Here is a 12,352-nt window from a genome sequence, read left to right on the forward strand (position 1 = left end):
TCTGGCCGTCATATCTAAATATGAAAACAATCTAAAATACATTAATGAGGATGACCGAAGTTAAATGACAGAAAATGTTACGTCTATGTGTTGGTTATGCATGGCCTAATTACCCTTAGGAAAATAGTATTTTGGGACAAAATATTACTATAGAAGTATAAGACTACTATAGAAATACTATAGTGGCTCAAGGATATTATAGAGGTATTACAGAACATAACATACTTCTGTGATGTTCTGTAATACCTCTATAATATTTTAAAGCTGTTATAGTATTTCTATAGTAGTCTTATCGTACTTCTATAGTATGTCCCAAATTACTATAGTATTCCTATAAGATTACTATAATATTTTGTCCCAAAATACTATAAGATTCCTATAGTACTTTTTCGTAAGGGTACGTCCCCCACCGAATCGGCTTCATTAGCCTACCACTTACGGTTTGCAAAGATACAATTATAAAATGACTGCAAACCTTTAATCTATCAATATTTATGTTCTATTATGCATTTTCCTTGTTATATGAATAACAGAAATTCATAAAAATTATATATAGGCAGACACACAGTAATAAGATATTTATTCAAATGTTGATTTTGAAATTAGTGAACATCACCATATATATGATTTGGAAAAAAAAAAAAAAAATTATAAACAGACAGTTAATCTTTTACATAGAATATCACAGTGAACGTTTCAATGGCAAGAACAAAAACAATCTGTGAATGTCCTATTACAGGCGGAAAGGTACAAAAAAGATGTGCAATCTAGCAAGTGCACACATGAACTATAAACAGTACTAAAATGGAAGTGGTGCCATAAGATCTCAGTAATTAATCAGACACCACCATCTATTGTGTGTGCATTTGTGTATGAGAAGTTTTTCTTTGTATTTTTTTCTTTTTGTGAGAGAAGAGGCATTGACATAGAATGGAAGCATTAGTCAAAAAGATGTGTAATCTAGCAAATGCACACATGAACAAAAAAGAACTCTGAACATCTTTCGGAAACTAGTGTACTACTAGCCAGTTCAAGTTTTGTATAGATTTCTAAAAACGAACAGTAAAATCTCTGGTAACACTTTATATTACGACCCGCAAACAACTGCGTAAGTAAACCGAAACTACGGTGTACGTTTCTGTAATTATAGTGTACTTCCGTGTAGGTATAAGGGAACAATATGTTAAGTTTTGGGTAATAAAGGGGTAACAAGCAGATATACAACCTGCAAAGAACTTCGTAAGTAAACCGAAATTACGGTGTACGTTTCTGTAATTATAGTGTACCTCCGTGTAGGTATAAGGGAACAATATGTTAAGTTTTGGGTAATAAAGGGGTACAACCAGATATACAAGCAAATTATTTATAATGTAATTATTTTAAAACTAACAGGTACCTATTCTGTATTCCAGGCAAAAATTGTACGTCTGTTGTATATAAAAGTTTTTATCACATTTCTGGAAAAATATGTTCTTGTGCAATGTAGTTACAGGGTAATTTTGACATCTGTGGGTTGTAAATTAAACTTTTTGGCAATGCTATTTATTGGCTTTTCTTACTAAACTACTTAACGTTAAGCCAAAAAAATTTGTTTTTGCTATGATTTTAATTTAAAACGTACCATGTAGTACTTAGTACTTACCTTATCACATTGTATTGCAATGACAAAAATGTCAGGGCAAATATACTGTGTAATTAAAAGTTTTTTTGTTTTGTTTTTTTAATAAGAGTAGCCTACCTTTCTCTGTAATTACTGTGCAAATAGTGTTGTTTCGTATTGTTACATAGTAAGTAGTGTTTGTTACCCGTTTCAACCGTGTAGTTACAGGGTAAGTGTAACTCCTGCGGGCTGTAAATTAAAGTGGCGCTTGTTACCCCCTTGTTCTGTGTAGTTACAGGGTAAGTGTAACTCCTGCGGGCTGTAAATTAAAGTGGCTCTTTTTTTACAGTCTATGATCTTCACAGCTTGGTTGTGTGGCGTGCAAACTGGCGCTAACGATTTCAGCAGCTTTCAGCCCCTATTGCCATAATGGCGGACGCGCCTCCGCAGCGCCATCTACAGACTGTTAAGGCCCTTTCACACCAGATGCGTAACGAAAAAGTGAAACGAAAAACCGAATAGTTCGTGTGCGAATAGTTCGCGTCAAAACCATTCACATCAGCCGCGACGCGAATTTGCGACGTTCAGAGCTTCAACGTTCCAAAACTTTCGCGCCGACAGTTGAGAAAACATGGACACTTCATCATCATCACCCAGTGAAGACAAGCTTTTGATTTTCTTTAAAAGACAGAAAAGAAGATTTTGGGTGCACCCAATCTTAAAGAGTCTGAAGGGGAGTATGAGAGTCAGAGAGTCTGAAGGGGAGTATGAGAGTCAGAGAGTCTGAAGGGGAGTATGCTAATGTGCACAGTTTTTTGCGTCTTCAACTAAACACAGTGCGTTTTATAATGTCACTTTTTTCACAAATTACATGTAACACACGAAGTAAGTTAAAATCATTTGACTAACTGTAGATATCACACAAAGAATGTATAGTATACTAAAAGCAGCCCTAGTCTCACTACATTTTGTTACATGTTCAAAGTAAACACGGTCTCTGTCTCTATCTTTGACGATAATAGTATTAGCTTTCTATCCCAAATGTAGTTTAGCTTGCTAGCCTACACAGCACAGGACTATACAACGACTAATACTATCACACAACATACTCACAGTCGAGATAACCGAGTTGGTTGGCAATGCTACGCCACACATTGTCTTTCAAATCATTGTCCTTGTAGCATGTGATTGGCTGAAGCCTTCTCTGTCGCCGCAAAAGTTTAAAAAAAATCGACATCGAAGCGAAAAAAATAAAAGTCGTTTATCGCCGCATCACATTCGCGTTCGGTGTGGAAGCACTCATTACACAAACAGCTGATCAAAAAATAAAACCATTGCGCGAATTATTCGTGCGTCAAAATCGCGTCCAGTGTGAAAGGGCCTACCCATAACACAACAGAGTTTCGCCTCTTGGGCTTCTCTTTTTGCTGATGTGCTTCAGAGGATGATGCATTTCAAGGTAGGAAAGCGTTAAGTAAGTAGGAACGTCCAAATACAATGCTAGTTTCACTTGATGTTTGAAGGCAGCATAACATTAGATGCGTTATATTCTGCGACAGTTGAGGTGAGCTAAACAATAAAGATGGTTTCTGAAAGTAGCGGTTTCTGGTCGGTTTGTGTGTAAATGTTCGTTTTTGACGCTGATGTAATTTCTAGCGAGAAATTACTATTGTAGTAATTAAATATTCGCTTAGTTATCACAAAAGCTCTCTGTATATTTTGCTGTAGGTTCACCAATCTCGGTCCTGGAGGGCCGCTGTCCTGCAGAGTTTAGCTGGTTGGAGCTAAACTCTGCAGGACAGCGGCCCTGTCAGGATCCGGGCTCTCTGTCTTTTCCTATCCATACATTTACACCCATCTGTTACATTCATTCATCTACACACACACACACACACACACACACACACACACACGTTCTCTCGTGATTCGCTCATCTCCTGCAGCCTTTCTCAATCAGCGTCCCCGCTACTTTGCGGTAACACCTGTCTCTAATTATTTCTGATTACCCTGTCTATTTCTAGTGTTTGTTCTCTCTGGTCTTTGTCGGATTATTATGTGTGAAATGTTCTCATGTTGACTGCTCACTGACCCAGTCTTGTCCTGTGCTACAGACCGCGTTCTATGCACCTCCATTCTGCGAGCCTTCTGCTGTGGTGAGCCTATAAGTGGACTCTGCTCTGTTGTCAAGGAAACCCTGCACTTTTGAGGGATTGTTTTTCGGTTCTCCTTTTATTTTCATGTGCCCGAAGTGAGCCATCTCTCTGGAGAGAGTTTTTATGTTCCCTTTTGTGCTGTTTGTCAGCCTGCTTTTGTGTTTCATTAAAGAGACTTTTTGCTGCATCCCCTCTGCTTTTGGATCTTATTACGACCCGTGACAGAATAATCCGACCACTGATATGGATCCAGCGAGGGAGGAGTCGATCGTGTCGGCTGTGGAAGCCCAGGGAACATTGCTGAGTCGACATCAGGAAGAATTGTTAGCGGCCAGACGGGCCGTGGAGAATCTGACCGCTCAGGTTAATGACCTGTCTACTCGTCTTCTCCATTCACAGACTGAATCCCCGCTTTCACGGACTTCCTCGTCTCCTGCTGAACCACGAATTAACAACCCCCCTTGCTACGTGGGAGAGCCAGCGGAATGCAGAGCGTTTCTGACCCAGTGTGAGGTGGCTTTTTCTTTACAACCGATGACTTACGCTGAGGATCAAGCTCGCATTGCATATGTTATCTCTCTGCTGACGGGACGTGCGCGCGACTGGGGTACTTCCGTATGGGATGCAGGAGGTCCTTGTTGTCGACGTTTTGGTTTCTTCAGAGAGGAGATGATTAAGGTCTTTGACCAATCAGTTTTTGGACGTGAGGCTTCACGTCTGCTGACCACATTTCGTCAGGGGAGGCGATCTGTGGTAGATTATGCGATTGAATTTCGCACACTGTCTACTACCTGTGAGTGGAATGAGCCTGCTCTTGTGGCTCGTTTCCTGGAGGGGTTAAATATGGAACTTAAAGAAGAGATTTATGCTCGAGGTTCTCCGGACCAGCTCGATCCTCTCATTGAGTTGGCTATCCGTTTGGACAGATGCTTCGAACAGCGAAGACGTGCTCGTAGTACTTTCGTTCCACTTCGCGAGCCCCTCTCACGCAGTGCATCTTCCGTTCCTGAGTCCGAACCCATGCAGCTGGGTAATATCCGTCTCCAGCCGGAGGAGAGACAGCGCCGCATTTCGAACAAGCTCTGCCTCTATTGTGGTGCGGCTGGTCATTTTGCTACTACGTGTCCGGTAAAAGGAGGAGCTCGCCAGTAGACGGAGGAGTACTGGCGAGCGCGGCGGTGACATCCTCTCCCTCCAGATCCCGAACCACTCTGCCTGCGATTCTCCGGTGGTCCGGCCGATCCACTTCATGCCCTGCGCTGATCGACTCGGGGGCCGAGGGGAACTTTATCGATGAGGGATGGGCTCGGGAGCATGACATCCCCCTGGTGGATTTAACAGAAAGTTCTACTGTTTTTGCTTTAGATGGCAAGATGTTATCTAGAATCCGACGTGTTACCAGCCCGGTGAGTCTGACTGTGTCGGGTAACCACCAAGAGACTATTTCTTTTCTCATTTTTCATTCGCCTTTTGCCTTTTGCTTACTCAGCATAACCCTCATATTAATTGGGTCAAGAGCTCTATTTTGTCTTGGAGTCTTCCCTGTCATGTGAATTGTTTAGTCTCTGCTATCCCTGTTGTTCCTTCTGTTTTTGTTTTTCAGGAGGAGCCTGGTGATCTGTCAGGGGTACCGGAGGAGTACCACGATTTGCGGGCGGTCTTCAGTAGGTCCCGGGCCGTCTCTCTTCCGCCACATCGCCTTTATGACTGCAGCATCGATCTCCTTCCCGGCACCACGCCGCCCCGCGGTAGACTGTATTCTCTATCCGTACCTGAACGAGAGGCGTTAGAGAAGTATCTCTCTGAGTCACTGGAGGCTGGCATCATTGTCCCGTCCTCTTCTCCCGCGGGGGCAGGGTTTTTCTTTGTGAAGAAGAAGGATGGTTCGTTGCGCCCCTGCATCGATTATCGAGGGCTGAACGCCATAACGGTCAAGAATCGTTATCCCTTGCCCCTTATGGCGTCGGCCTTCGAGATCCTGCAGGGCGCAAAGTTCTTCACAAAGTTAGACTTGCGCAACGCTTACCATCTCGTTCGCATCAAACAGGGAGACGAATGGAAGACCGCTTTTAACACCCCTATTGGTCACTTCGAGTATCGCGTCCTTCCCTTTGGTTTGGTCAACGCCCCCGCCGTGTTCCAGGCATTGGTCAACGACGTCTTGCGTGACATGCTTAATGTCTTTGTATTCGTATATCTGGACGACATCCTCATTTTTTCACCTTCTCTCGAGGTACACGTTTTGCACGTTCGCCGAGTATTGCAACGTTTACTTGAGAATCGTCTCTTTGTTAAGTCTGAGAAGTGCGCGTTTCATGCTCGATCGGTAACATTCCTTGGCTCGGTGGTCTCTGCTGAGGGTATCAGCATGGATCCCGAGAAGGTGCGGGCAGTCGAACGAATCGTCGATAAAAATTAGCGAATCCCAAAAACCGCTGTAGAGCAACTCGAGACTCGGGAATCGCTAATTTTTATCGACGATTCGTTCGTAATTTTAGTCAGGTTGCCGCTCCGTTGTCTGCCCTCACTTCGACCAAGTCTCAATTTCTTTGGTCGGAAAGAGCGCAGAGCGCGTTCGTTCGACTAAAGCGATTGTTCACCTCAGCGCCCATTTTGGTTTCTCCGCTTCCAACGTGGGAGTAGGGGCTATTTTGTCTCAACGTTCTTCCACTGATAACAAGGTTCATCCATGCGCTTTTTTCTCGCATCGCCTGTCATCAGCGGAGCAAAATTCAGGAGGGCTCTTTCACGAGCGATTAGACCTCCCTCCGCTCCTGAGGGGAGATTATTCGTACCCGAGACCGCTCGTTCGGTTGTTCTTCACTGGGGTCACTCCTCTAAGTTAGTCGCACATCCCGGTATCAGGGGTACCTTGGCTGCTATTCGCCAGAGGTTTTGGTGGCCTACTAGGGAGCGAGACGTACTTCGGTTTGTGGCCTCATGTCCGGTCTGCGCTCAGACCAAGTCCAGTAATGCTCCGCCAGCAGGTCTCCTTAGACCTCTCCCCATTCCGTCTCGTCCGTGGTCGCATATTGCCGTTGATTTCGTTACGGGTCTTCCATCGTCAGCTGGTAATACTGTTATTCTCACGGTCGTTGATCGTTTTTCTAAGGCTGCTCGTTTTATTCCGCTACCTAAGTTGCCTTCGGCCCGTGAGACCGCCCAGATCATGGTTGATCACATTTTTAAGATTCACGGTCTTCCTTCAGACATCGTGTCTGACAGAGGGCCCCAATTTGCCTCTCTGTTCTGGAGGGAGTTCTGCCGACTGATTGGGGCGTCCCCCAGTCTGTCATCCGGATTCCATCCCCAGACCAATGGTCAAGCCGAACGGACCAATCAGATCCTCGGGCGTCTGCTGCGCAGCTTGACCTTGAAGAATCCCGCGTCTTGGGCCGACCAACTCTCCTGGGCCGAATATGGCCACAATTATTTACCCTCGTCCGCTACCGGTCTCTCTCCTTTTGAGAGCTGTCTGGGGTACCAACCCCCACTATTTGCGACGCAGGAGTCTGAGTCTTCCGTTCCCTCTGTTCAGGCTTTTATTCAGAGATGTAAGCGTACGTGGAAGAGAGTGAGATCGGCGCTGTGTCAGACCAGAGTTCGTACCTGTAGAGCCGCTAACCGCCGTCGAGTTAGGGCCCCTAGATACGTGTGTGGGCAGAAGGTGTGGCTCTCTACTCGCAATCTGCCCATACACGAGGGCTCACGTAAGCTTACGCCCCGTTATGTTGGTCCCTTTCCTATCGTGAAGGTCGTAAGTCCAGCCACCGTCAAATTAAGGCTGTCAGGTCAGTTACGCCGCATTCACCCAGTATTCCACGTGTCATGTGTCAAGCCTGTTGTCCGTGCTCCCGCCCGCCCCACCCTTCCCCCTCCACCTCTTGATGAGGTGTGCTCTATTTATAGGGTTCGCAAGCTGCTTGACGTTCGTCCTCGGGGCCGTGGCCACCAGTTCCTGGTGGACTGGGAGGGGTACGGTCCCGAGGAGAGGCGGTGGATACCGGCCCGGGAAATTCTGGACCGCTCCCTCATCGAGGATTTCTACCGGTCCCGCCAGATCCCTTCCTCTGGAGCGCCTGGTGACGCTCCTTGAGAGAGGGGTACTGTCAGGATCCGGGCTCTCTGTCTTTTCCTATCCATACATTTACACCCATCTGTTACATTCATTCATCTACACACACACACACACACACACACACACACACACACACGTTCTCTCGTGATTCGCTCATCTCCTGCAGCCTTTCTCAATCAGCGTCCCCGCTACTTTGCGGTAACACCTGTCTCTAATTAATTCTGATTACCCTGTCTATTTCTAGTGTTTGTTCTCTCTGGTCTTTGTCGGATTATTATGTGTGAAATGTTCTCATGTTGACTGCTCACTGACCCAGTCTTGTCCTGTGCTACAGACCGCGTTCTATGCACCTCCATTCTGCGAGCCTTCTGCTGTGGTGAGCCTATAAGTGGACTCTGCTCTGTTGTCAAGGAAACCCTGCACTTTTGAGGGATTGTTTTTCGGTTCTCCTTTTATTTTCATGTGCCCGAAGTGAGCCATCTCTCTGGAGAGAGTTTTTATGTTCCCTTTTGTGCTGTTTGTCAGCCTGCTTTTGTGTTTCATTAAAGAGACTTTTTGCTGCATCCCCTCTGCTTTTGGATCTTATTACGACCCATGACAGGCCCTCCAGGACCGAGATTGGTGAACCCTGCTGTAGATCATTAAACCGTTCCGCATGCCTCATGGTTTCGTGAGGTGTCTTCGTGCTCAAACACTGTCTATAAAGTCACAATGAGGTAACAGGTCAGCTGTCTAAGTCTTCAGACACATAGATCGATGGAACATTGATTTTTCGAAACAGTAATGACGAAGCATTGTTTTGTTTACTGAAATCACGTGACTTTGGCAGTGTGTGATAGAACCTCCGAACCGAACCACTGATTCTAAACAAAAGATTCGCAAAGGTTTCGAAACTTTATGAAACAGTGTTTCGAAAGCGCCCATTACTAACGTTAGTCCTACTGGTTTTGGATCTTTTAATCATTTAAAATCTTTAATATTGTGTGTTTAATGCAGAATTTGGTCTGGATGAGAGTGTCTGTCAAATGCATAAATCTAAAGCTTATTAAAAAACTTTTAAACAAACAAAACTTGGTATTTGATTCCAAAGTAGCAATTGAGCAATGTGAATTTTACTAAAAAATATCTTATCCAGACCTACTGATTTAAAATGTATAAATTGCAATTTAATTTTAAAATGTATTATTTAAAGAAAAATGGAATGGTGTTTTTCTCCTGAATTAGGACTCATATACAGCCAGCGCTGGAGATCAAGACTCTAGACCACCTCCGTATGACATGAAGCCTGTGAACTCGTGGAACACAACAGATCGAAAACACAGTTCAGACTCACAGCGAAATGAGGTACTGACTAAAGAACAGAAATTGGCCTGAGATAATGAGTCCCATTAAATAGCAAAACACATTCATGATATATTGAGAATGGTAGTTAGTTTGTTGCAGTAAATGAGAACAAATTACTGTTATTGATTGTATTGATATTAAAACATGTAACATTCCTCTTTTTTCATCAGACCCTACTTTCGTCAAACAGAAATATTCAGTTTCCTAATGATAAGGTGAGTAACAGAAACATTCTCAACTGAAATATACAGTTTATCACGTCTAAGGAGAAATGCTATAAGGAAAATAAAATAAGGAGAAATGCTAATACTTTAACACTATTTTATCTTATTCTACTGAAATAGACTCAAGTGCTGAATTACTACTCATACGGGTCACTTTATTAGATGAGTGAAAATTGTGGGGTAAAGCAGTGCTGTTTTGGTCAAACAATCACACTAAAATACATTTGAGTGTTAAAAGTTATGTTATAACGTTACTCGGTGCTGCTATGAGACACTTGTTGCACACTGCAGCAACTTACAGTAGCTCGATATTAAAAAATATTTTAATAGAAGCTAAATTACTATATAAGTGTCTGTATAATATGTTCTTTTTTCAATTTTCAGGGCTTGTTTTGTTTGTGCTATGGATGGCTCCGCTATCAGGCCAATAAAAGACAATTAACTACTATTATTCCGCTTATTATTATTCTATTGTTCACAGACAGGGCTTAGATTAAACCAGGATTAGGCCTTAGTTAAATTAGGACATTTAAGTACTGATTTACTTTTAAGATATGTCAGTGCAAGTTGCTTTCAGTTAAAACAGCTCAAACATGCATTTTAGTCTAGGACGAGGTTTAAGTCTTCTCTGTGAATACCGACATATATTATACAAATGTTTCAAATGTTTCAATGCAGTTTTTTTTCAACTGCTTACACACATTTTCAAAACTTTGCCTCTTTTTTCCTCCAAAACTTTACACACACATCCAAGAATTGCACAAACAAAATGCAAAATGCCTCACATCTCTTCCAAAACAAAGCACTGCATTCAGAATATCACAAACATAGAGAATTGTGTGTTGTGGTTTGCAAGAAGTGTTTTATGAAATTGAAAACTGAGTCGAAGGCCTATAATTGATGTATGGTTTTGCAGATTTGATGTGTGGTTTTGGTGTTTGAGTGTCAGGTTTCAGAAATTGTGTAAAACTGATCAGGTAATGACCATAGACAGTTGTTCAGTGTTTGGCCGCTGGGGGGCGATCTCAGTGAATCCGCATGATTCTTGTTCTGCATCTGAAACTGATAGTGTGCTTCAGAGGATGATGCATTTCAAGGTAGGAAAGCGTTAAGTAAGTAGGAACGTTTAAATGCAATGCTATTTTCACTTGATGTTTGAAGGCAGCATAGATGCGTTATATTCTGCGACAGTTGAGGTGAGCTAAACAATAAAGATGGTGTCTTAAAGTTGCGGTTGCTGGTCAGTTTGTGTGTAAATGTACGTTTTTGACCAATGTTTTCCACTTCTGATGTAATTTCTAGCGAGAAATTACTATTGAATTAATTTAAATATTCGCTTAGTTATCACCAAAGCTCTCTCTATATTTTGCTGTAGATCAGCGGTTTTCAATAGGTGAGGCGCGCCTCCCCTGGGGGGCGCCAAAGAGCCACAGGCAAAGGCGCGACACGCAAAGAAAAAATAACTGTATGCAGCTCTATTGATATCGGTAATTGTGTGTGCGAGTATTAGCTTTAAAATGCATTGTTTCCTTGTCGCAAGTCAACAGAAGTCAGCATTAAGGGAGGATACGGAGCCTGGAAAGTCACCTGTGTGAGTAAAAAAATAAAGCAATCCTTGGCGATCATCGGTTTTGCAATCCGTCCGCTCAGTTTATAAACACTCACGAATTCTCAAACTGTTCCCTCGGTTTAACAAATCGTGCTCACGGATTAATAAACCGTTCCCACGAGTTTCTAATCCGCGCTCTCAGACTTGTAAACTGTGCCTTCAGTTTTTGCAATCTGTAATGTTACCCACAAATTCATAAACCGTGCCCACGTTTTCGCAATCCGTTCCCACGGGTTTGTAAACTGTACTCACGGATTTGTGGCTCGCTCTCATTTTAGAAGAACACGAATCTTATTGTATATTGTTTTATTGTGTATTAAGTGGATCAAATTCTCTTAAAGGAGAACTCCGGTCAATTTTAACATTGAGCTCATTTTTTTGTACATTTGGAGTGCTGTCAATACAGAGAACAACGACAAAAATCAGTGTTGCCTACACCGAGTTATTCTATTTTTAAAATTTGCACCCTGTTGACTTCAATGGGGCAAGTTTTAAACCTGCGTTTAGCCTCTTAACATCCTTGATGTGTCATTACAAGTGCACAGGTCATGTGAGTGATTCCTTCAGAGTGAACACAGTGAATCTGACTGCAGTAGATGTGAAAGATATGAATGAAAATTATATTTATTCAGCCAGCGCACATACCTGTATTTACATCCTGTTTTCGGTCGAAGCCCACAGTAGTCGCTTGTCGAGTTCACGCGTATAGTACGTACGATCATGCACCCGAACTCGACAATCGACTACTGGCTTCGACCGAAAACAGGATGTAAATACAGGTATGTGCGCTGGCTGAATAAATATCATTTTTAGGGGGTGGACGCGCGTCACGATCTGTGCACTGCCGCGTCTTGCGCTCGCCATGCCGCCAGATGGGGTGATGTGTCGTTCGCGAACACGTTCGTTCGTTCGTTGGCTGTTAAAAGTATAACATTTAAAGCCACTTAAATGAACGAAATGACTCAAATAAAGATTCGTTCATTTTGATGAACGAGATCAGGGTTTTTCCTGGCTCAAAATGAGGCGGAGGTGGTAAAATCCTAATAATGTATTTTAATAATAAGGTAATTAAATGTTATTTTTCATAGATCATCATATAGCCTAATGTGTTTTTGGCATTATTTTTGTGAGTGGAGGTTGGTACCTCTAGGGGGGTCCGGGGGCATGCCCCCCCGTAAGAAATTTTTGTACATTTTAAAGATAAATTCATTAATCTGGTGCACTTTGAGTCACCCAAATCCACTGTTAAAAATAAAAAAATCCACCCGCAAACCACCCATATTCTTTGATTTAGATATCTGCATCTGATCACATTACAATTATTCAAATTCTCAGTGTTAAAGG

The 12,352-nt window shown here is 42.9% G+C and overlaps 1 protein-coding gene across 1 annotated transcript in view; it reads left to right on the top strand.

Annotated features, from left to right (window-relative positions):
• The window catches only part of LOC307150278 (uncharacterized protein), a 74,288-nt gene that overhangs the window by 38,725 nt on the left and 23,211 nt on the right, over nucleotides 1–12,352 (top strand). The window contains exons 14-15 of the mRNA XM_079857288.1: nucleotides 9,056–9,175; nucleotides 9,346–9,390. Of these exons, the coding sequence (XP_079713414.1) occupies nucleotides 9,056–9,175; nucleotides 9,346–9,390 (165 nt within the window). The remainder of the gene's footprint in view (nucleotides 1–9,055; nucleotides 9,176–9,345; nucleotides 9,391–12,352) is intronic.

This window comes from Squalius cephalus (genome assembly GCF_949319135.1).
Source record: "Squalius cephalus genome assembly, chromosome: 22".
In the NCBI taxonomy this organism is placed as follows: Eukaryota; Metazoa; Chordata; class Actinopteri; order Cypriniformes; family Leuciscidae; genus Squalius; species Squalius cephalus.